Below are 24,635 nucleotides of genomic sequence, written 5' to 3' on the forward strand. Positions count from 1 at the left end.
AGCCTAATGAGAAGGGTGGATACACACTTTGCTACTCTTGCTTTCACTAATGAGGCCTCTCTCTTGGATTCTCAAATCTCAATCACCTCACTAGGACCTTACTCTTCTTGGCACTCTCAAGGGTGTTTCTCTGCTGTTGGAATGAGCAAAAGTGATCCCTTGAGTGAATAGAGGAAGTATTTATAACCCATCATTCAAAACGAACCGTTATGTGTCATTGCGGGATGACCGGACGCTCCGGTCAGTTCTCTCCGCCACCAAGCAGTTAAGTTGTGACCGGACATTGATCAGCGTCCGATCAGCACTGACCAGATGTGTCCGGTCACAAAAACTGCCCTCTAGAACCTTACTGATGTTGATCGGACTCTGAAACCCAGTGTCTGGTTACTTTGCTACTTAGCGTCCGATCAGTAGCCGAAACCTGACCAACGTCCGGTCAGCACTGACCGGACGCGTCCGATTAGGATTCTCTCTCTAGAACCTTACTGGAGTTGACCGGACTCTGGCATCCAGCGTCCGGTCATATTTCACTCAGCGTCCGGTCGCATCCAGACAACTTTACCTTGATCAAATGAACTGACCAGACTCTGCGCCAGCGTTCGGTCAACATTTGACCCTTCATTTACTTCCAACTCGTAATCATATGTGACTAAAATTTGTTTCAATTGATCTAAGGGCTTTTTAGGAGCTACCTAGTGCTAGATTTAACAAGTGTGCACCACACCTAACCTATTAGACTCACCTAAGTTAAGCTACTCGTCCATACCCCGTTAATAGTATGGCCAAAGGAAAAACAAAGTCATAAACTACTCTAAGTGTCTCTTCAACACCAAACGACACTTATAACTAATCCATCCTTAACCTTATCGTCCATCCTTTGAAAACCGAAACGATTTCCATCGTAGGGGCATGACAACCATAATTGCCCAATCAATTCCCATTACCGTGACCTAACTTAATTGCCTCTGTAAAATACACGTTAGTCACAGTAATCACGTATTGTTATTAATCACTGAAACCCAACTAGGGGCCTAGATGCTTTCAGTCTAGTTCAGATATAGATCACTGGAATTGAGTTGAGAAATGTCTTGCATTTTTGTAAAGTATTATAGGTCTCATGCTGAGTAAGAAAGAATAAGAACTCTCAAATAGTTGAGGGTACAAAAGTTAAGTCTTAGCGAGATGTGTAGTAAAATCACAGTAGTTGCTAACACTCGCAGTTGAAGTATTATTGTGGAAAAGCTCCAAAGAAACAGTTGTGGTGTCATCAGTGATGCATACCATAGTATAGCTGGTCATGAGGCTTAAGGAATAGGCAAAAGAGGTTAAGGGAATATGTACCCGAACATAACAATGGTAGACAACAGCAATAACCATTTAAAGTAAGTTAACTCCTAAGACAACAAGTTAAGTGTGTTGTCAAACACATTGACACTAAGGTATATGTTGTAAAGAAGAAAATCCAAAATTATTTTGAAAGCATTGAGCACGTAAGTACTGAGTAAGTACTTGTGGATCCGCTTACCAAAGGCTAACCACCCAATACGTTCAGAGAACACACAGTCGACGTGGGTTTATGGGAAAGCCTATAATTTCTGGATACTAAGGGCCTAGTTGAGTATCTATTTTAAAACAGAGAGGTGCATTGTAGCTGTTTAATCTAATGGCAACAGACCGTGATGATGAGGCATGCTCTATATACTGATCTGTGATGGAATGGGAACAAAATAAAGTAAATAAGTTAAGTTTAAGGAATAAGGTGAGATCAAGGGGGAGAATATTAGTTATGATCTCCACCTATTTGTGCCCTGATCGAGGGCGCCCAACCGCTCCATGGTTGGTGGGCCTCCATTGCACAGCACCATAAAAGGGAGGTGGAGGCCGGGGCACATTGCACGAGGTTCCTCTAAGCTACTAGACGCCCTACCGATCATTCCCTAATGCGAACCGATTCAGAGAGAAGGTGCTGCCAGCGACGGGAAGCCGTTACCGACCTCACCGTCGCCTCTGTATCGCCACCACCGCGCCTACACTGCCACGACACCGGCGTCCATGTTGCTGCGGCGCCATGGACCCAACTGTGCTAGGGTGAGGTACTGGAACAGTTTCCCCATCTAAGAGCTATTTATCCCCTGATCTACGTTCTAGAGGTACTACGACCTATCATGTTTCACACACATATATTGAATGTCATTTGTTATGGCAAGTGGAGCCGGCCTAGGGGCCCATGCGACACTATAGCGCATGAACAGTGACAGATCAGATTAGATTATATTAGATTGGTCTGGTTTATTAGGAAAGAGATACTGTAGGTTCTAATGTTGGGAGCTTCATTACAATGAACTTATGTAACTCAATTTTGTTGAAACTCAGCTTGGAATCCCTAGTGTTTCATTAATTTTATATTTCATCCAGTGTATTTTGTGATGTTATCTCACTGCAACTACCTTGATAGCAATGCAAACCAATATCATCTCAATTTGCTTTTGTTTCCCGAGATGGACCAACAGGCTCAGAGCGTCCTTGAGGCTCTGCTTGAAGCGGAAGTTGCAGAGAATGCTAAACTGTTTGTCTCGCAGCCTCATGGTCAGCTACCTAAGGAATGAAGATGAAGATGATGTGCTTGAAGATGTTGTAGACAGGGCCAAATCGTTCGCCTAACAGCCTCATGGTCAATTGCCCATGGAGTCCCGATGAAGCTTTTGATCCTTAACAGGATTTGGCATACTGCTTGTAGATTGGATTTTGTAGAACAGAACATCGTGCTGGTCACCATTGAGCATGTACTTATCGGTGGCGCTCTCGGAGCATGCTAAAGTAGCTAAACTTTGTGCAGATGGTGGTATCTTGACTTGATTGGCACAGATGATCCGGTAATCTAATGGTACATCAAACAGCATTGGTCTCTGCTTCCGAAACAGTGTGTGCCATTAACGCCTTGTGGAAGCTGAAAGCATATGTCATGGATGGTTACCGAAGTTTTCACTTTTCAGGCGTTGTTAGACGGGATGAAATGCATTGGCTTCACAGTTCACATAGAGCCTTTTTCCTTCTGCTGAAGTGCTAGATGTTAACAGGGTTGCAGTTACAGAGGCAATGAGACTGGTTTAGAATTTGCTGGTACAAAATGTTCCCTAGAAAGATATTTATATATAGAAAAAGTTGTTGATGCAAGATTAAACCCATTTGGAAGGCGTGCATGTAAAAAATTCCCAATTAATTATAGGTGATCTGCTTGTTATGGTAATTGGCAAACAAGCAATGATCTGCATGCATAATGTCAAACCCTTCGCTAAGCTGCTAGTAATGGATACTGAGTATATATTGCATTCCTTGCACGTAACTGTAGAACATTTTTATAACTGAAGGAATTGCTTCTGCAACCTACGGATTAGGACGTACTGTACCATGCATGTACGGAGTACGTGGTGAAGTAGGGCTCTTATTTCATCCGGATATATTTTATAATTTGTATAGAAACAAGTTGACTTTCCGGACTGGACCAGACCGGACCGCCCAGCCCGCGCCGCGCCCCCACCCACGCCCACGCTGCCCGCCACGCAGCCACCCCTTCGCTCTTCACCTTTTTATCTCATCGCCACTAGAGTGAGCCGTTAGCGAGTGTCGAGAGGCCGCTGCCGAGGTCAAATCAAGAAAGGGTGGAGCTTTCACGCGGTGAGCTGCGTGAGATCTGTGCGCACCCCTCGCTCGGACTCGCGCCTCCTACCGCAGCCATGCTCCATCTGCAGGCGAGATGCCCGCACCGGAGCTCCATGCACCGCCGCCAACCTCCGCGCCGCTGCGAGCTCCATGTGCCGTCGCCAACCTCTGGCACCACCGCGAGCTCCATGCGCCGCCACCGCGACCTCCACACCGGCGTCAAGCTCCACAACAACGAGCCTCCATTCGTTCAAGTAGCAGGGTAACATTGCGCTGAAAGCGCATGTTGCAAGCGTATGTTTTAAGTGTTTCAGATGTTTTAGAGGTATGTTGCAAGTGTTTAATGCAGATGTTGTAAAAGTAGATCGGGATATTGGACATGTTGCAATAATGGTAGTACACGTATGCTGCAATTTTTGCTCCAAATGTTTTATCTGTTTTTTCCATACGTATATTGCAAATATGTTTATTCGGATGTTTCATATGTTTCACACATATGTTGCAAGTATTTTATCTGGATGTTGCGTATGTTTTACAATGGTTTTCAAGTGTTTTCCATGTGTTTTTGCAAGTGTTTCAGATGCATGTTTCAAATGATTGATCTGCCTTCAGACGTATGTTGCAAGTGTTGCATCTGGATGTTTCAAAAGTAGATCAGATGTTGCATCTCCCTCCTCGCTTTCTGCTGCCTCGCATCGGTATCTCCTCCTTCTCCTGGCGCTAGCTGGGCATCCAACGTCCCCTTCCCCTCTTTCTTGATGCTGGTGACATTCAGGGCGACGCGGGCCCCGTGTGGGCGTGCGAAACGGCACGGGAAACGGCTACAGGCGCGGGCATTCGAACGCCCCGTCCATCCAGATGTCCGGGCGCTAGCAACCCCGGTTGGCTAAAGGAGGGAGATAGGGACTTGCATCACCACGATACAAAATATGATGACATGCTTGAAGCTTGATATGTAGTACTGTACTTGTTACTGAAGAATCTATATGCTCTAAAGAATATATTTATCTTATGGCCTTAATAATTATAATAGGCATGATCGCCGCGTGTGTAAAAGCAAAAGTGTGTTGGAGAAACGTGTCGGCTCGATCCACCAACCCAACCATCAACCATGGCTGGAGTCAGAGTCAAGATCATGTGGCCCGCTCTGCCAAACGTTTTTTTTTTTTTTTGGGCCTCGGGGGCACTTATTCTTCCTCTGCATATCTAACGGTGCAGAACAGAAGAGTATACGCGCTTAGGCGTATTTTACTCTCTCACCCGCTCCGTTTATAAAGAATAAAGAATATACTATGTGGGCACACACTGCCGAAAGATGACCACCACTTATTCCAATTTGTACGCTTGTGCTTAGGTGCTTATATAGAATAATATATACTCCCTCGGTTCCCTAATAAATCAATGTATAGAATCATCTTAGTTTTTTTTAAAGTTTGACCGAATTTATATAAAAAGATCGTCAAAATTTATGAAACCAAATTAGTATTGCTAGATGCACCTAAAATGTATTTTTATAATGTGTTTATTTAATTCTATAAACATTGTGCTCTTTTCTATAAATTTTTGGTTAAACGTAAAAAAAAGGTTTGACTTAAGACAACTTTAGAAATTGGTTTACTTATAGACCGAGAGAGTATTTCTTTTTTAGATTTAGTTTGTCCTTGAACTATATATATATATATATATATATATATATATATATATATATATATATATATATATATATATATATATATATATATATATATATATATATATAGGAGCAAATGTGTATATGTGTTGCAAAATAGTACGTAGTCTAATGGTTAAGAGCTTTAGGACTCGTTTGTTTCGGCTCCGACGGCTCCGGCTTTCATCGACACCGGTACAGTTCATGAAGCCGTTTTCTCTCTCCTATGCTGTAGCAACACTGTTCATTGAAGTTGTTTTTCTCTCTCCTATTTTTTTCGTCTCACTGTTCACTGGACACTGTTCACGAAGCCGGCGGAGCTCGTTTTTGCAGCTCCCACGGCTCTGGCTACAGTGCGTGAACAGTGCCAGAGCCGGAGCACGCAAGAGCGGTGCCAAACTGGCCCAGTAGCACATGAGGTCCTGGACTCGTCTCCTGCAGTGGTAGGTGGTGTTCCAGTTCCAGTCAACCTTGTGAGCGTACATCCATAAAGACGAGAATAGAGAGAGTAAGTGACAGAAGAAGATGAGAGTGAGGAACGTCCCGTAAAGGCGAGAATAAAGGGAGTAAGTGACGGAAGAAGAAGAAGATGAGAGCGAGGAACGTCGGACCGAGGGACGAGGAAAAAAATTAACAATACCTTTTAATAGTATAGAGTATAGATATCGGTCCCGTTCGGCTTACCCTATATTCGATTTGTTCGGCTTGTTTTTTCAACAATAACAGTGTTTTTACAGTGTTTTTCATTCAGTTTCATTTAAGATTCAGCGAGCCGAACGGGACCATTGGAGTGAAACAGGTTATTCGGTTCGAATACCAGCGTTAGGAGTATCATGATGTTAACCTATCTCGATCAGTCTCCACATCCCATTCCAACCCAGATGTGACGCTTGGGTAGCTTTTTCCTTTTGAGTCCATGATGGATACATATAATCATATATACTGCACCTGTGACTCGCTGTCATGAAAAGTTGATTGTATCCGGCTTACTTTCTTCTAAGAAAATGAAACAAGGGATGCTAGGTCGTCATTTCTTTAAAGTTTAAACACAACGCAGATACTCACGTATGCATGTTCACACCCCACTCAAATCCCACTTCAATTCTACCAATGCTTCTTAAAACACTGGGCCTGCACTTCATAAAACTGATAAAATCGCTGCAAGTATCCCTCGCTATTGATTAACACATCACTTATACCACTAAAATTAGGCCCCGTTGAGATAAATTTTTTTTGGATTTTGGCTACTATAGCACTTTCGTTTGTATTTGGCAATTATTGTCTAATTATGGACTAATTAGGTTCAAAAGTTTCGTCTCGCGATTTCTCACCCAACTGTGCAATTAGTTTTTTTTCGTCTACATTTAGTACTCCATGCATGTGCCGCAAGATTCGATGTGACGGGCACTGCGCAAAATTTTTTGGAATCTAAACAGGCCCTTAGCCAAAATACAAACATTCATACTGAGTTGAAGACGAATTAAATCTAGCCAAAATACTATTACATTCATACTCAGTAGTATTTCAGGTCATGTGTTCAACTCCCTCGTGGGAGCGAGTTTGAAAAGCTCTGAGTTTAAAAAACATGTAAGTTCCTGAGCTTTTAACATCTGATAAGTAGTTTTCAGCAAGACACACATAGGCGTAAACATGTGGCCATGGCGCATACATTAGTTCACGGAAAATAACAAAGCCGATTTCCCTACTGGGAATCTTAGGCCTTCTTTTTCGTTGACTTTTGTTGAATACGCCACCCTCCACCTCCATGATGGTCCTCACAAACCTGCAAATGGCATCATGCTTCTAGTGACGAATTAGATTTTATTATATTTACTCGCAAAGCCTAAAACACATTTTTAACTAGTAATAAATCAAGTCTATGAATGCAAAGTCAAACCGAAAGCGATCCAGAATAACAACACAACAAATAAAATGATAGAGCCACTGAAATTTTAGTTTATTCCAGTAAGAGTTGTTCTCTCTAAAAAAATTCCAGTAAGAGTCGTACGGGGCATCGCAAACAAAGATTACTGCAACAAGAAACCGCCCCGACTCCCATCTTGATGGCTTTCCACCCTTATATATGCTGACACCCTTTTGATTCTTTCCACACAACAAGTCACTTTCTTTTGCTCCCCTTTTCACCTTTTCTCCGTCGATCTTACAGCATTCAACTTATAGAAGCAAATCAAAAGGTGATGATGGAGTTAGTGGTGAATCTAGAGAGGTTACTGTCTGAAACTGCCCTTAGACTGCATGCTTTTTAGTCTTAGTAACTACTACACGCATCTGAGGGTACTTTCAGCCTAATTAGATTATGTTTTCATAATTATATTATAGTATATGCCATCCATATGTATATATCTTTGAGATGAAGGCACTACTAATTCATCAAACATCTGCACGGGGACTCTGAATGATTGGCGAATATTATATGAATTCGATGACTCAATCATGATCATGGAGTTTAGCATGCCACCTCTGATCGATCTCGACAAAAGCTCAGCAACACATTTTAGGGAAGATTGGAATAGGCCTTCCTCTCTCTCTCTTTTTTTTTTTAAAAAAAAACTAGCTTTTGGGGACTGTCCTAGATGCTTTTCCCTAGAGTTTTCCCAAGAAAAAAAATACATGCTTTGCGTGATAATGCATTATTGATGTAGACATCGTCGACAGCACTTTCCTGATCGACCAGGCAGCTATCTTGTCTCCTGTGTAAATTATTGCAAATATGTGATGATCACACAAGTTGAGATTAGCTACGGGAACAAATCTCTTGGCCACTGCAATTGGATAATACAAATCTGGATATGAAATCCAGAAACTAGTAACAATTTAATAGTGGAGGAGGTTGGCTTTGGTCAGTATTAGTAGTAGTAGAACCATCATGGATAAGTTTTTCTTTCCCATATATTATATTCCTTTTTTCTTTTTTGGAAAGGAAAAGATAACTTGTTATATTTATTTTGTCCTTTGTCTGTTGCATTTGATGGCTGATGTTTCATCTGTTGGACACACATATTGGTGCAGTACAGCTTGTTATATTCATTTCCTCTCCTTTATTTGTTGCATTTGATGATGCATGATCCCCCTCAGTACATTTTGTTTTCATGTTGAGTTGATATCCCATCTACGGTTGTTGAGACGTGAACATTTTAAGTGTTTGATTTCCCATTCCTATCAAAGGGGGGCAAAGCAAGCTTTCAAGTCCTAATAACAAAAGGCAACAATTCCCTGTTGGACTGAACTTTATTATCACAGCCAGAAAGGAGAAGAAAAGATGGATATCCTTTTGTTTTGCAGCAAATATAATAATAACATAATCGAAAAAGAGGAACCTAAGAATTAAAAACAGCGCGTTAATACATTACCTTACCTAGAAATTCTAGGCTTGAAGCGCTAAACCTTGACATTTACAACTCTTTTATTGCTCCAACTAGTACTAAGAGCTCGTTTGGTGTATCTTGGGTGTTCGATCGGCTCTCTAACAAAATATTTTACCGATAATGTTTTTACAACTGTAGTAAAAAAATCATTTTTTTTTCTCTCTCTAAATGAAAAGGATCCAGAAAACACATGAAGACTAGTTACGATGACTTCAAGAAGTACGGGGCTGTTTGGTGCCCAGGCGAGGTGTGGCGCGGTCACCGAAGCTGTGGAATTGCGTGGTGAGGGAAGTGGCTGCCACACCTTGGCAAAAACCAACGTGCAAACCAAACAGCAGCCGAGGTACGCGAGCGACCACGGGCAACCAAACAGCCCCTACGCCTCCTCTGCTTACGTGCTAGAGAGAGAACACATGGAATCGCTTGATTTTGATGGATTCATCGGCTCTTGGCTCCTCAAGCTACATTCGGAGTCAGAGCCCCGGGAGACCTAATAAACAAGCTCTAAAAGTCTAAATAGTTCCTTGCCAAACTTAATATGTATAAAGCCAAAGATTAGGAAAAGTGAAGAGAAAACTATGTGAAATTCAAGTGTTTCCAAAAGTCCATCGCGGGACGCAATCGCAGTGAGAAAGAAATTCAGGCTCCTCCTATCCCAAAGTCGGAATTCGCTCCCTCCTCTCCTCTCTTCCACCCGCTCCGAGAAATGCTCCCAAAATCCAGCCACCGGCGCTGACAAATCGAGCGAACCAAACCGAACCACCCGCAGTCCGCGTGCCCTCCTCCGCAGGACCACCGGTCCACCGCCGCCTCTCCCCGGCTCCTCCTCGTCCTCTCTGCTGCGGCGGCCGTACCGTCGGTCGCCTGGACGGGTGCGGCGGTCACGTCGTGACCCACGGAGAGGAGAGAGGGAGAGGCCTGGCCGCCAGGGAGGAAGACGTCTCACCTCACCCCGCCTCGTCGTCTTCTGCGGCGTCCGTTCTTCAAGCTCTCTCCCCCGTCACCCACCAGCAGCCCGCCCGCCCCCCGAGGAGGACGCAGCGGTACGACTCGTCCCCTCTCCCCTCCACTTCGGCGACTGTTGAGCGGTCTGCGGTTGTGCGCCGATCACGTGTTCTTCTGTTTTTTATTTTTATTTCAAGCAATTCCTCAGTGATACAGTGGACTTTATAGTTCCCGATTGGATCCGCTTCTTTGCTTCTGTTCTGGGATTCGTGGAACCGTGGGAGGGCTGGGTTTAGGGGTAATGATTTGGATGAAGTTTCGTAATTACCACTCGATTTCTTAACCTGTTGCCTGTCGATGGTTTTGACATTTGGATTCAGTATTTTTCTTCAGAGGATTTTATTGAGTTCACCTACCTCCGAAACCCGTTTAATTTAGTTTAAGGTGTGCTGTGGATTAACTTACTAGTTATTACTTACAAGTTACAACTGCATCTGTCTGATACTGATTAATATGGGCGGAGTTGGATACTGATTAATATGAGGAGTTGGCTAGTTGTTGTTTTTTTCTTCTTGAAACATGGTACTGTGTTTCATATCTGCAGAACATAACTGATTGTGTTAGCATTTCTCTAGTGAGGTCAACTAATTGCAACCATATATTTCAAATTTGGCTGGCTGATCTGGAAAGGCGCTACCATGCTACTGCATCGAACTTCTAGTTGTTTAGCTTCCAGTACCATTAGTTTTGCTAATTATATGGCACAAATGTTATAAAAAAACTGCTAAATTTTGATGTAAACACGCCGATATTGTTTCCATATACGAAGTCTGTGGCTTTGATGCACATGGGAAATGCATGTGACATGCTAAACTATAGGGTTGAGAGGCTAATTTTCTTGCTGCTTGATCGATGCAGGTTGCCATGAGAAGATAACTTTGGTAGTGCCAAACATCAGCCTAGGAATTTCAGCATGGGTTCGGGGAATTTGGTAATGAAGAAGGCGATAAGGCCCAGCTCCTTTGATCTGGACATAAAAATTGATCAAAGTTGGATGGAGGATGTTGCTTGCCCAATCTGTCTCGATTTCCCCCACAATGCGGTACTGCTTAGGTGCACCTCGTATGAGAAGGGCTGTAGACCTTTCATATGTGACACTGACCAGACTCGCTCAAACTGTCTCGAGAGGTTCAAAGGCGCTCATGGCCTACCAGCCAATGTCAAAGTCTCATCTCGTACTGTGGCTCCCCTTAATAGCATTCATATCATTTCATCAAATGCAAATAACCGCCCAGCTTGTCCGTTGTGTAGAGGTGATGTGATTGGGTGGTTTGTTATTGATGAGGCTCGCTTGCACCTTAACCAGAAGAAAAGATGCTGCGAAGAGAGTTGCTGCTCGTATGTTGGCAACTTCCATGAGCTTCAGAAGCACACCCAACAAAAACATCCAAATTCACGCCCTTCTGAAATTGATCCTGCTCGCCAGGTTGATTGGGAGAACTTGCAGCAGTCTTCTGACATAATAGATGTCTTGAGCACAATACATGCACAAGTTCCGAATGGTATAGTTCTTGGAGATTATGTCATTGACTATGGGGATGATGAAGCTGGAGATGACTATGAAGTTTACCACAGGGTTAGAGCAAACTGGTGGACATCCTGCATTTTTTGCAAAGCATTCTGTAGGTCTACAGGAGGAGGCCGAAGAAGGACAAGAACAAGGGAAAGGAGAAGTAGTGGAACAAGGAACGTCAACAGATCTAGTCAAGAAAGCTTTAGTCTTGAAGTGCCAACAAGATCTGTTGACATGAGAGAAATCAGATTTGATGAAATTGATGATGAATATATAGTTACGGGGGCCATGACTAGGGCTGCTGTGTCAAGGAGAATGGCTGCTCATTACAGGTCTGTAGTCACTGTGTTATTTCCTGCTGTCTGTTATTACTCAGATCATATGGTTAAAATGACATGCACACTATCAAGAGAAATGATTTTTTATTTATGTTCTCCATTTGCACACTTTTTTCTTCAGTCTCAAACTGTGCCCAATTCTTCTGATTATTACATGGCTACATTCTTGTCCATGTGCATTGTTTTGGGGGGTTCAGAGAGCCCATAAAAAGTTTTAATCCCCCTGCAGTGATTATTGGCATCATTTGGCTGAAACTTTGTAGTGTTATTATTACAGATTACTCGCTGTTGAAACATGCTATTGGCGTACTGGATAGCCAATAAACATGACAACCAACAGCACAGTTTGTTTTCAGCTCTTGACAACCAAATCTTGCGCATGGCTTTGAAAATATCGTAACACTACAGCCTACAGCTGTTACAATTTGAAAATCTTGTAACATGATACCTTACGTCTATAACAAATTGTATTCTCTTTTTATTGAGTTAGTTAGCACCCTATCTCTGATATGCATTCTGTTTCATCAATTCAGGGATCCCAGATTTGGACGCCGCATTCCTAGGATCATCAACTAAGGAAAGCTGTGCTGATGTCAGATGCAACAAAAATCAGAACCGTTCTACCTCTGCTCATTTCTATTTCTTTTTTTTTATTCCTTGAAAATGAAAAAAAAGAAGAAATCACTTTACCCTGTGGGTTGTACTCGGGCAGCCCAAACTTCATGTACAGATAAGATAGCAGTAAACTTTTTCATACTGTTGATTTGCTGCAGGTTTCACCATTTTAGGTTCTTTGATGTAAATATTAGCTTCCTACTATCTTGTAGCAATGCTGAAGATCAGCTTCCTGTCATGGAAATCCTTGTATCTCAAAATGCTTCTCTGAAATACAGCCAACTTTTATAGCAAGCACCCGTAAGACGTTTCCATGCTGATTTTCTCACCCTCTTTCAAAAACTGAATTTGAAGACGCTGAGATCTCAGGAGTGTCCCATACGGTAATACAACTTTTGAATTTTGAATTTCATATGGATGCTTGATTGCTTGTGCTGCTGGAACTGTGAACGACCTTCCGTGTTGGAAAGCGCTGAAAGGAGCTGCTACTGTCTGCCTCGCAAGCAGATGTCGTGCTGGACTGTCTGATCTGTGCCTGGGCTTATCGAGAGCTTTCGTGCTAGACTGCCAACCCCGTTGCCTTTGCTCTGATGGCTTCCATGGCGTGTCTGCTTGATTCCGGTTGACTCTGATTGCTCCCATGGTGTGTCTGCTTGATTCCGGTTCACTTTGAATCACCGAGTGGCTCGAAGATGCCTGGCTTGCCAGGATGGGCAGCTCATTGCCTCTGAATCTTGCTCGCCTTTGTTACGCATCATTGTCCCTTCTCCTCTCAATATATGTATAAAAAAAAAGATATCGACACAAATGGTGAAATGAAAAACTCTGTTTGGACCGGTTACAGTTATCGATCATATAAACAGCCAATCAGGCAGTGCAGCAGGTCGACCTGAAATGGCAGGTCATGGTAACATATAGCAAGATGATAGAAATCATTAAATTAAATGACAAACTCTTGACAATAATCACATGGCCGTCAGCTTGATCCTCACCTCACTTGTTGGTTTGCCACCACCAAACCATGATCCTAGCTAAGAGAAAGAGACCAATTGCAGTTCACATTCAGCACCAGGCCCCAATCAAGTCATTAACGTGCGATAAATGTACAGATAAGATGGGATTGTTGATATTCATCCTTTGATAATCTGATTAAAAATAAAATGTTATAGGCATCACTACCACCTGCGGTAAGCACAAAGCGATATGAAAGCAAAATTAAATACAACAGGTGTTTGTGTTACAGCTTCTCCAGAAAGCAGCAATTGAGTAAGCACAAAGTGGCGCAAAAGCATAACTAAATACAACAGTGTTACAGCTTCTCCAGAAAGCAGCAGTTGATGGATCAAAAATCAGAAGACCACAGCATCACTTGTCGCCGACGGCGGCGCCACGAGAACGCGGGCTCCAGATACACAATGCCAGTCCCCTTGGAAACATGATAACAACTGAGATTACCTTATGGATGCCAGCTATTTCATCATTGTAGACAATACAAACAACAGCAGAGGTAACTTATTCCTACTTCTAGACCAGCCAACTCCCAGGCATGGCACAAGTAATCAGGTCTGGTTGTCCACTTCACCAACCCTATTGTTTGCACCCCACTGTTGAAAAAATAATAATCAGCCTCAGTCACATGAACAGGCAGCTGGTCTCCAGAGACATTGCTTCAAGGAAGCTGGAAAGCTTGCTGGGACCTTCCCATTTCAGACTAATGAACTTGCTAGAGAAAGCTCATGTATTTCAGTTAGCGTCCACTCTTCTCCAGTTTGTCCTCCAAGAACTATTGCCTTTGTCCCTCCAACAACACAAGTACTGTGGCCCCAGGCGAACCGTGGAGGATGCCCTGGAACATTCAGAAGCCTCCAGGTTGGCTTCTCTTCAGTTGGATCCAGGAGGTAAAGTTTTGAAGCAGAATGAAGACCCGCCACAGACCCACCAAATATTAAAACTCTCCCACCAGGAAGGCTCACTGCAACATGATCAAGGCGAGGTGGTGGGCCGACTCCAGCAGGATTGCCAGCTCCTGGCATCCTGCTGCCAGTAATGCACCGCCAGCAAGGCTTGTCGTCACTCAAATCTAGAGTGAACACATCACTAGATCTAAGTCTTAGAGGACCACTTTTAGCAAGACCACCAAACATCAGGATTTTCCTGCCATCGTAGACAGATAGTGAGTGCCCCAGTCTGCAAGGTGGAGACCAAGATGCAGGTATCTCCCTCCAAACAGGTTTTTCCATCGTCACATCTAGGAGGTAGGTATCACTGAGAAGAACACCAGAGTCAGCACATCCACCAGAAACCACCAGCTTGGTTCCATCCACAGTGCAAGAGCTATGCCATGACCGTGGTACAGGGGGTGCAAGACCAGGAATCTCACGCCAAGTTGGATGCTGTGCATCAAGATCCAAAATGAAGACATCATTAAGCAGCCCCTGCCCCCCACAGCCACCAAACAGAATCAGCCGCGATCCATTCAGGCATGATAGGGTATGCCCCCAGCGACCAGGAGGAGCTGAGCTCACATTGATGTGCCTCCATTCTGGCTTGTTGGCACTCAAGTCCAGCACAAATGTATCATTCATTGGCTGCATATTAACACCCTCTCCACCAAATAGGACAACACGATTCCCTACAGCACAGGCACTGAAGTTGCAGCGAGATGGCTCCACTGCACCACCGACTGTCAATTTCCTCCACGCAACAGCTTCAAGGGTGGTCAACTCTTGTGCTAGCCGGCCCCATGCCAAACTTCTTGATCCTGCCACGGTCTCAAGGGCCCGAGTAGCTTCAGTGCCCCATGCATTCTGACAAACCATCCTCCAAAGGTCTTCATTCCTTGTCATGTGATAAAGTCGCTTGCAAACAGAGTTTACCGATGCTATATCCCTGGGTGACAATTTAGACAAGATCTTCTGGCAAATTACCTCATCACTCAGCAGAAAGAGACTAGAATGTTCCCACAAATTACCCTTGCCTACTGAAGTTGGTGAGTCAGTGTTGCCAGGAGAAATCCATGTGGATCTCGCAAGTTCCTTTGTTACAGAGCCAGGCGACGGACCCAAGTCAACATTAGAATCATTGAAAAACTGGATGCCCATATAGTGTGTTATCATTTCATCATCTCCGTATATGGGTGTTAATTGCAACCTTGCCATGTATGGAGAACCATCTTTTCTAAAATTCAACAGATCACCCTGAAACTCAGTCCCTTCCTCTAAACATCTCCGAATCCCAGTAACAACTGCTGCATCAACAAGGGGATGTCTCCTCTGAGCAAATGGTCCTCTGCATTGTAGAAACCGGCTGCAAAAGAACAAAACGATAGAAAATAAGACATAAGTGAACATCGTACTAGCAAAATGAGTAACATAGCATGCTAAATTCTTTCATTTGATCAGAAGCAAAAGAAAAATAAAATATTAAGAAAAAAAAAGTATTATGTCAACAGACTAGCAACCATGGAGCTTACCCTCTTCTACTAGCAGTTGAATAAAATCAAGCAAGGTATGTTCAGAAGTTCATGGTGTGCTTTCATTATTCAACTACTGCTGATACTGTTAGATTACATTTGGTGTGCCTTAAATGTCTGAACCACATGACTGGTACCAAAGGCCACCATATACAATTCAGTTATTTCTAGTTTCTACCACTAATTCCCAACTATAATTTTCACGGCAACTAAAGCTTTTTCTGCTTTCCTATACTTTTCAAGCAATCCAACCCCCCGGTCTACATATATCAATTAAAACCCCTTAAGGCATTTCTATTTGGTCTCTAAAAGAACTTAGCTACTATTACCACTGGCAATATATTGTGGTCACCATATGACTTATTATTTAAGATAACAGAGCAAGATTCCGGTTTTGCTGGAGCCACCAACAATCTTTAGCATCGTGCTGGTCAGGTATTACTAAGTCTTTCTTGTGACATCTGGGCAAGTTTAAATTTGGCCCATTGTGGCCCTTGTGTGTGTTTATGTGAGATTGTGGGGCTTTAGTCCCACCTTTGTTGTTGAGGGTGGGTTAGACCAACATATGAGGCTTCTAGACTACAGTCTATAACACCAACCCCAGGTCAACCCTTTTACACAAAAGCGTAAGTTGGTCAGCATGCTGAGTGGATCTTAGATACCAATAAAATTCTCAACAACAATCTGCAGACCAAGAGGAAGTGGTGCAATTTGGAGCCAGAAGATGAAACATATGTGAAAAGTAACATATCATCGATGTATTTGTAATTTGTTGCTGCAAGACTGAACTATACAAAAGGAACTTATGTGAAACAGAACAGTTGGCAATAGGACGTTCAACAAACTGTAAGAATATATTAAAATTTCTGATTTAGTCTTCACACAAGTCCATCAATAGGCTAACACCACTTCAAGATTTACAACCACTAAGCCGGCACTTTTATTTAGCAAACTCCATCCATTATAGATTTCTAGCTACTAGTTTCACCATAACACAAAATAAAGATCACTGACAGCATATACAAACATATAAATTCTTTTTAGAAAAGAAAAAGAAGAGTTCCATACAGATTAATAGGGGGAAAAAAAGGAAAACATGTAAACCCAGATTCCTTGTCAAAATGAATCTCCAAAACAGATCCAGGAACAGCAGGCTACCACTAACCAAAGTTATCATTTGAACCTCGTTTTAACCTATGAAATATATTTTAGAAAAATAGAAACTAGCTTCAGTAAACAGTTAAACTCACACTGTTGAAGAAAAACAAACCAGCTCCATCAATTCTCAAGGGATACTTGGCACATGTGAAACATAGTTGTGGGCGGCAAATTGATCATTTTCCTTTCAGATCGTGTGAAGAAGTGTAAAGAGACCAAAAATATTCTCCCTCGCTACTTATGCTAGGATAAAATGTAAAGAGAGAAATGGGTTGTTTTCATCTTAGATTCCCACTCCCTAGCAAACAATTTGATGGATTAGGAGTTAAAATTTATTTCTGTGTCGAGCCAGCCTTCTATTCGGGTTTCTGTTATGCCAATCCTTCATCTGGTCCTTCTCTGTTACATCTTTCATCAAAACTCTCTGTATTTCCGTTACAAGCTAATGGAAATGGGGTTGCCTCGTGTTGAAAAAAGGAGTTAAAACTGATTTGGGCCAACCAATTTTTGAAAACTTGGGCCAACCAATTTTTGAAAACTACTCTTTCTCTAAGGAGAATCTAGAAGCAACATGTCATGGGCTGCTTGGTTGGTTTCCAATCCTTGACCAACCAAAATCATGGCAAACCAAACTTTTTTTTTGAAAGGTAAATTTCATTCAAAGCTTAAATACAAAATACAGAGATGGGGCAAAAATTGCCCCATTGAAAGTTTTCCAGAGCCATCTGGATAGTACAATTTCTAGAATGTGTTCAAGACTCAAAAGAGAACAAACAAGAACTAGGAATTGCAGCCTGCCTTGCTTTTTTTGTGAGATTGTCAGCTACTGAATTTGCATCTCAATTTTAATGATAGAATGCATCATGTTCGCTGTGCTAGCTGAAAAGTCTGCTAGGATTGGCCGCAGTGACCAGGATTATGGAGGAGGTCCCTCATGTTTGCCGCAGTCGCCAAAACTTCATTGTTTGTTATAAAGACTGGTCTTTGGACATTTATTGCAGCAGCAAGTTTAGCTGCCAGCAACAATGCAGATGCTTCGGCCTCTATGGGTTGTAGGATACGTTGTATAGCCAAAAACATAGGTGTGCATTTGGTTAAGTGCCGTAACAAATAGTAGAAACACTTTTTCTCTCTTATGCAGTTTAAGAAGTTTCTAGAGACTTGCCAAAACTTTGGCCATAAACATTGGTGTGCCAATTCGTTGGCAATGAACCAATTAATGACTAAAAGTTTTGGCTTGCCATGATTTTAGTTGGGCAAGAATTGGAAGCCAACCAAGCAGGCCCATAAACCAAACACCGTCAAGACTCTAGTTGCTGCAGTAGTTCATGGAAATGGAACCCTTGATTGCTGCGGTTCACAAAGCTTAAGCTAACACTAGAAAAGAAAGAAAACTGCCTGTTAGCAATTCAACCTAGCAAAGCAGCTAAACAGCACCCCGATTTGATTCCAGACAGCCATTACAAATCCAAATATTACCTATGGTTGCTGAAGACTGAAGTCACCACGAAACAGCAACAAGCACGCTAAATAACTTCCCGTGGTGGATCAACTAACTATCCGCGCCCCCAAGCGCCTCCTCTAGCAACGAACAAATCCCCAGCCCCCGCGCATCACCACGGACCAACGAGCTTGAATTGAAACACGTGGTGATCGAATCGAAGCAGGAGCGTGTCAGTCGGCTCACCAGTTCCTCCCGAGCACCTCCTCGGCGCGGTATCCGGTAGCCTCCTCGAACCCGCGGTTGACGTAGATGATGGGGAAGTCGGGCTCGAGCGCGTCGGAGACCACCATGCCGCACGCGCCCAGCACGCCCTCGATGGCCAGCGAGAAGCCCGGGCCCGCGCCCCCGGGGCGGACCTCTTCTTCCTCCTCCTCGTCATCTCCGCCGCCGCCGTCAGAATCGCTGTCCCACTCCATCGCCGCGGGAACCCTAGCCCATGCCGGGGCGCGCCGCTAGGGTTGTGGTCGGAGCGGGGTGCGACGAAGGGTGCGGGGCGACAAGGCCGGATTTATACCGCGGCGGGACCGGATTGGAGAGGTTAACCGCGGGGGGTAATCGGGGGGAGGGCAAGGCGGCGGCACTGGACTACTGGGAGGTGGTGGTGGAGGAGGCAGCGACGAACGAGTGGACGACGACGGCGAGGCGAGGCGTTTGGGAAGACGCAGCGCCCCGTGGCCGATCTGCGCCGTCGGATCTCCGGGGCAGAGAGGGTGGACGGCTGCGATCATCCTTCTGATTCTGAGGGTGCGTGTACATAAAAGGTTGAAGAAAAGTATTTTACTCCCTCCATCCAAAATCATAAATCATTTCAACTTTTTTCTCAAGTTTGATCAAATTTATATAAGAAAATAATAACATTTATGATATCAAATAAGTATTATTAGATTTTTCATTAATTATAGTATATCTATTTAATATCATAATTTTTTGTAATTCTTTTTAAAATTTTGGTCAAACTTGAAATGTTTTGACTCTCCAATAAAATTAGAAAAACTTATAATTTAGACCTCAAAATAACCTCTTCTATATATAAACACAGAAATCTTCTAAAGTCCTCTCTACCCAAAACCTTGCCTGACACTATTTCCTTTTTTTTTATCTTTGGGCTTGTTTGGTTGTTGCTCCACACAAGCCGTAGCCAAAATTTGGCTGCAGCCAAATCAAGCCATATATAGCCAAAAAATAAAAGCAGAGCTTGTATATATCTTTGGAGAGCATCTCGGCGAGACTCATTAAAGTTCTCCATGCAGTCCGATTTTGAGTTTGTGGGCAAAAAAAAAAAAAAAAAACGCCTCCAACAGTACCAATTTCCAAAATGCCGAGTCCTCTATTCCGGTTTTATAGGTCGGTAGAATTGGCGAGGGGGCTCCGCTCGCCATTCGCCTCGACCTTGGCTATTCCCGTCTGCACGCAGTCCGATTTTGACGGAGAAAAATCTCATCTGTTGACGTGTCCAATCAAATATAGATAGCGGCTGAACTTTTGAAGAGACTGTTACGGTGCTTCAATTATTTGGAAGGCTATCTATTTTACATATCCTTTAAATCCTAGTTTCTAAAGATCTATTTTACAGAGTCTCTGCTTGTAGCCACGCCAATATTTGGATACAGATTTGCTAATCGATAACCGGTTGTTTTGCGTCCAGGTAACAACCGTTTTTTTTTTGGGAGATGAGCTTCGGCTCGACTGGCCAGGAGGTGAGGCTTAAGGCCTCTGCCTGCCGACCGGAGTTCAAGGCCCGCTGTGGGCAGAATTTCCGGCACCCACTAAAAAAATCCCCTCGTCTGTCTCGACTTTCCCAAAGCACAGGCAACGGACCGGCCCACTCACAGGGTAACGGGCCCCTGTGTAAGGGCGGGATACGGTGTTCGAGGGTTTTCTCGACCTGCGTGAGAAAGTCTTATTCCTTAAGCACAAAGTTGCGGGGACTGTCTGCCCACCGTAGGCCGAGTTTTTTTTTTTTTTTTTGGGCTTAGGATTGGTACGGGTAGCTGCCTCCTGCCGCCCGATCCCGATGCGGCTGCTGCGTTCGTTTGTGGCTGCCTCCTGCCTCCTGCCTCCTGCCTCCCGATGCGGCTGCGTTTGTCTTGTTTGCTTTCGGAAAGAGGTTTCACAAACAAGGATGCATGTACAGAACTGTGACAAAAGAATAGCCTAGTATACCATACAGCGTACATTGCACAATACACACAGGACTGCCACGTCTCATGCAAAAAACAAAAACAATGACAAAAGCAGGTAGTAACAAAGCAAAGATTAAAGGAAAGCGTGCAAGCTGCGTTCGTTTGTCGCCCGATCGCCCGAGGCCGTCGTTCGCGCGCGGCCGGCGTCCCCGTCGACATCGTGTGGATGGAGTGCCATGACCTTTCTTCCATCTGTAGATTCGTAAGGTTGTGAACAATTTGATGATATTTGCGAACAATTTGATATATATTTCTCTGATATGTGGAATCCATAAAAAAAATTTGTACATTTTTTTTTTGGAAATTTGGTATTTATTTGTTTGGGATCTTGTGTTATCATCAAATTACATCACTCTGTCCAATAAATTATATTAAAAAATCATTGTAAATATAGTAATAAGATAGTGTAAATATAGCTATAGGACAGTGTAAGTGCATAGAAGAAATCTGGTTATTGGGAGGGGCTAAAGCAACCGGTTGTTGACTAGACAGATTCGGATACAGATTTATTGGATAGGTTACTGTGACATGGGACCCATAAATCATTAATGTTTTAATTAAATGATCAACATATCAAACATGGATCTTGAATCGAAGATTTAATTACAACGAATATGTTATACCAGATTTAATTTAAGAGATACTGTACTCGTACAATCATTTGAAGTAATAAGACTATGAATAGTAGGAGTGCATTGAAACATTAAATGCATCCAAGCAGAAGTGGCCACGTCAGCCATGCATGAGCATGTGAAAGCCAAATTGAGGCGGCTGTTTTGGTCGCCCAGATCTTGCAAGCAAACTGCTTGAGAAAGCGTTGCCCCGACCAAATATTCTTTTTGGCTGCCAAAATTGGGCCTCCAATCAAACGAAGACCAAAATTAGTGGCTTGGCATGCCGGTTGCCGGGCTCAAATCCAAGAGAACGTGCCCAAGCTCTGGACCTTTTACCATACCATGTACCATGTACCATGTACCATATGGTCCATATACCATATACACCATACCATACCAGGCAGACTGCAGGCTTGCGCGCTGGCGGAGGCGACTTGAGTTCAGTCAGTCGCCAAGCAAGCGTTTGTTGGAGGCGGTAGCGGACCTCTCCTGTCCTCGCGGGCGTCGTTTCTCTGTTCGAGCTTGCCGGAGCTGAGTCGCCAGGGACTTATCAGCATGACACTCCCTCTCGCACCCGAAGAGTTCCTCCTCCTCCACTCGACGGTCACTGCGCGGGCTCGTGTCTGTCAGCAACGCGATCGCCCGACGATCGAAGCGGCCGCACGAATTTCCTCCGGTCACCGTCGCGGTCGCCGCCGCCTCCACGTTGGCGGCCTCGCCCACCGTCGGCCCTGCATCATCCCCGGCGGCCTCCGGCAAGGAAGCTGGTGGCTCGTCAGAGCTACTGCTGCCAGGTGCAATCCATGTGGACCTCGCGAGTTCCACTGTTACAGAGCCAGGCGACGGCGACGGCGACGGCGACGGCAGCAGCAACGGCAACGGCCCCAGATCAACGTGAGAATCGATGAAAAACTGCATGCCCATGTAGTGTGTTATTATTCCATCTCCGTATCCGTACATGGGCGTCAACTGCAGCCTTGCAATGAACGGAGAACCATCTTTTCTAAAATTCAACACGTCGCCATTGAACTTTAACCCTTCCTCTAAACATCTCCGAATCTCAGTAACAACTGCTGCGTCAACAAGGGGATGCCTGCTCTGAGCAAATGGTCCTCTGCACTGCAGGAATCGGCTGCAACAGAAAAAAAAAGAGGCATAAGTTTTTTTCCCTCTAAAACATGCCTGGCACTGAGTTCAGTATATGTCCAGGCTAGAAAAAGAGCCTGAATGTCACTGTGTTCGAAATTGGCTATTACAAACAAACAGATCAGAAAGTGACCTATGCATGCAAAAACTATTACACATGGAAGAGTGCAACCTTTGATACCCCGCTTGCACCCAAGCGGTGTGATCTCCTCCCAGATTGGGTAGCAGTGTAGCACGATGGTGGGCGCTGTGTCGAAAGACCCATTGAAAACCTGCCGGTTGCGTTCCTTCCAAAGCCTCCAATGAACTCAGTGACAAGCAATCTATATTTAGAAGTTCCCTGATGTGCTTTAGATTACATTTAGTGTGGCTTAGATGTCTGATCCACATGACTGGTACTGAAGGCCACCATAAATAATCTGGTTATTTCTAGTTTCTACCATTAATTAATTCCCAATTAGTATGATTTTCATGGCAACTAAAGATTTCTCTGCTTTCGTCTAAACTTTTCAAGCAATCCAACCCCAGGTCTACATTCTCATATATTAATTGAAACCCTTTAAGGCATTTCTATAAGGTCTCTGAACCAACTTAGTTGCTAGAACCACTGGTAGTATACTGTGGCCACCAGGATGGATATGACTTTTATCTAAGGTAGCAGAGCAGGAGTCTGGTCTTGTTAGCACCACCAACAACCTCTAGCATCATCAACACAGTCAGGTATTAGTGTACGTCTTTCTATAAAAGGTGCCAATAAAAATCTATTTACAACAGCAATCTGCAGACCAAGAGGAAGTGGTGCAGTTTGCAGTCAGATGACACGAAGCATATATGTGCAAAAAGGAACATATTAGTGAAGTACAATTCTATCTGCAATTTGTTGTTGCAAGACTGAACTAGAAAAGGAACATATGTGACACAGAACAGTTGGCAGTAGGACGTTCAACAACTGTAGCAATAGATTAAAATTCTCGGCCTCAATCTTCACACAAGTCCTTGATCGATAAGCTAACTAACAATTCATGATATTCTCTTCTCTGGCTACTAATAGACACCAAACAGCGGGCACTTCTATCTAGCAAACTCCATGCATCAATTCTAGATTCCTAGTTACTAAGCTAGTTTCCCATAATAATACTAAATAAAGATCACTGCCAGGTGCCAGCATATACAATTTTCTTTATTTCTTTTTTTTAAGAAAAAAAGGAGTTACATACAGATTGGTAGCACAAAAATGAACATTTTTTAGAAAGGCGAAAGGCAAAAGGCACAAAAATGAACAATTAAGCAAACCCAGATTGTTCCTTGTCAAAATGATTCTCCGAAACAGTATCAGGAACAATAGGCTACCACTAACCGTAAGTTATCATTTGTACCTCGTTTTAACCTATATTAGAAACTAGCTTCAGTAATAAACGGCTAAACCCACACTGTTGAAGAAAAAACAAATCAGCTCCAACAACTCTCAAGGGATACTTGCCACATGGGAAACATTCAGGGCAAATTGATCATTTTCCTTTCAGATAGTCTGAAGAATTGTAAATAAAGAACCTAAAAATATTCTCCCCAACTACTTATGCTAGTATATACAAAATCTAAAGAGATAAAGAGTTGTTTCCATCTTAGATTCCCACTCCAAGAAAACAATTTGATGGATTATATAAGAGTTTAAACTCCCGCCTCCGGCTCCTCAAATCAAATAACAAACTAATCTCCCGCCCCCGCACATCACCACGGACCAACGAGATCGAATTGAAAAACACGCGGTTATGGAATCGAAGCTGGAGCATGCAGGTTAATTAAGCGGCGGCTCACCAGTTCCTCCCGAGCACCTCCGCGGCGTGGTAGCCGGTGGCGACCTCGAACCCGCGGTTGACGTAGATGACGGGGAAATTGGGCTCGAGCGCGTCGGAGACCACGATGCCGCAGGCGCTCAGCACGCCCTTCATGGCCACCGAGAACCCCGGGCCCCCGGCCAAGGAGTCGATCTCTACTTCCTCCTCCTCCTCCTCCTCATCGCCGCGGCCTCCGCCGGCGGAGGCGCTGCCCCACTCCATCGCCGCGAGAACACTAGCACATGCCCGGGGCTGGCGCGCCGCTAGTGTTGTGGTCGGAGCGGGGCGAGATGGCCGGTTTATAATGCGGCGTGCATGGCCGGAGGGTTGGGTGAGGCCGTCGGATCTACGGTTCAGGACTGGCTGAGGGCTGCGATCGTCCTGCTCTGAATGTGCTTATGGCCAGCCAAGCTTTAAAGAGCACATGTAGTCGCTTGCCAAATACAGTCAGTAGTATCACCGGAACGAGATCCTCTGCGCATCCACTTTTCTCTACAGTCACTCGTATCTACTACGTCCGTTAGGATCAATGGTAAA

General features: G+C 43.9%; 3 protein-coding genes across 5 annotated transcripts; 1 reads left to right on the top strand and 2 right to left on the bottom strand.

The window, feature by feature from the left end:
* Positions 1-9,202: 9,202 nt before the first annotated feature.
* LOC136475688 (uncharacterized) lies at positions 9,203-12,485 on the top strand. The gene is made up of 3 exons (XM_066473279.1): positions 9,203-9,758; positions 10,579-11,565; positions 12,105-12,485. Exons 2-3 carry the CDS (start codon positions 10,634-10,636, stop codon positions 12,145-12,147), a joined length of 975 nt encoding a protein of 324 aa, XP_066329376.1. The 5' UTR covers positions 9,203-9,758; positions 10,579-10,633; the 3' UTR covers positions 12,148-12,485.
* Positions 12,486-13,290: 805 nt separating this feature from the next.
* LOC136475687 (putative adagio-like protein 2) lies at positions 13,291-18,942 on the bottom strand. The gene is made up of 2 exons (XM_066473278.1): positions 18,504-18,942; positions 13,291-15,492 (listed from the first exon to the last, which is right to left on the bottom strand). The coding sequence occupies exons 1-2, from the start codon at positions 18,734-18,736 to the stop codon at positions 13,893-13,895; spliced, it is 1,833 nt and encodes a 610-aa protein (XP_066329375.1). The 5' UTR covers positions 18,737-18,942; the 3' UTR covers positions 13,291-13,892.
* A 2,132-nt stretch (positions 18,943-21,074) lies between these two features.
* Positions 21,075-24,417, bottom strand: LOC136471087 (putative adagio-like protein 2). 3 transcript variants are annotated; one of them, XM_066468820.1, is made up of 3 exons: positions 24,079-24,215; positions 22,436-22,961; positions 21,075-22,249 (listed from the first exon to the last, which is right to left on the bottom strand). In XM_066468820.1, exons 2-3 carry the CDS (start codon positions 22,651-22,653, stop codon positions 21,562-21,564), a joined length of 906 nt encoding a protein of 301 aa, XP_066324917.1. In that variant the 5' UTR covers positions 22,654-22,961; positions 24,079-24,215; the 3' UTR covers positions 21,075-21,561. The 3 variants fall into 3 exon arrangements, with proteins under 3 accessions (XP_066324917.1, XP_066324918.1, XP_066324916.1); XM_066468821.1 differs by having other exon boundaries at positions 22,436-23,041; positions 24,079-24,201; XM_066468819.1 differs by lacking the exon at positions 22,436-22,961 and having other exon boundaries at positions 24,079-24,417.
* Positions 24,418-24,635: the final 218 nt, after the last annotated feature.

Source organism: Miscanthus floridulus, chromosome 8 (assembly GCF_019320115.1).
Source record: "Miscanthus floridulus cultivar M001 chromosome 8, ASM1932011v1, whole genome shotgun sequence".
Taxonomy (NCBI): domain Eukaryota; kingdom Viridiplantae; phylum Streptophyta; class Magnoliopsida; order Poales; family Poaceae; genus Miscanthus; species Miscanthus floridulus.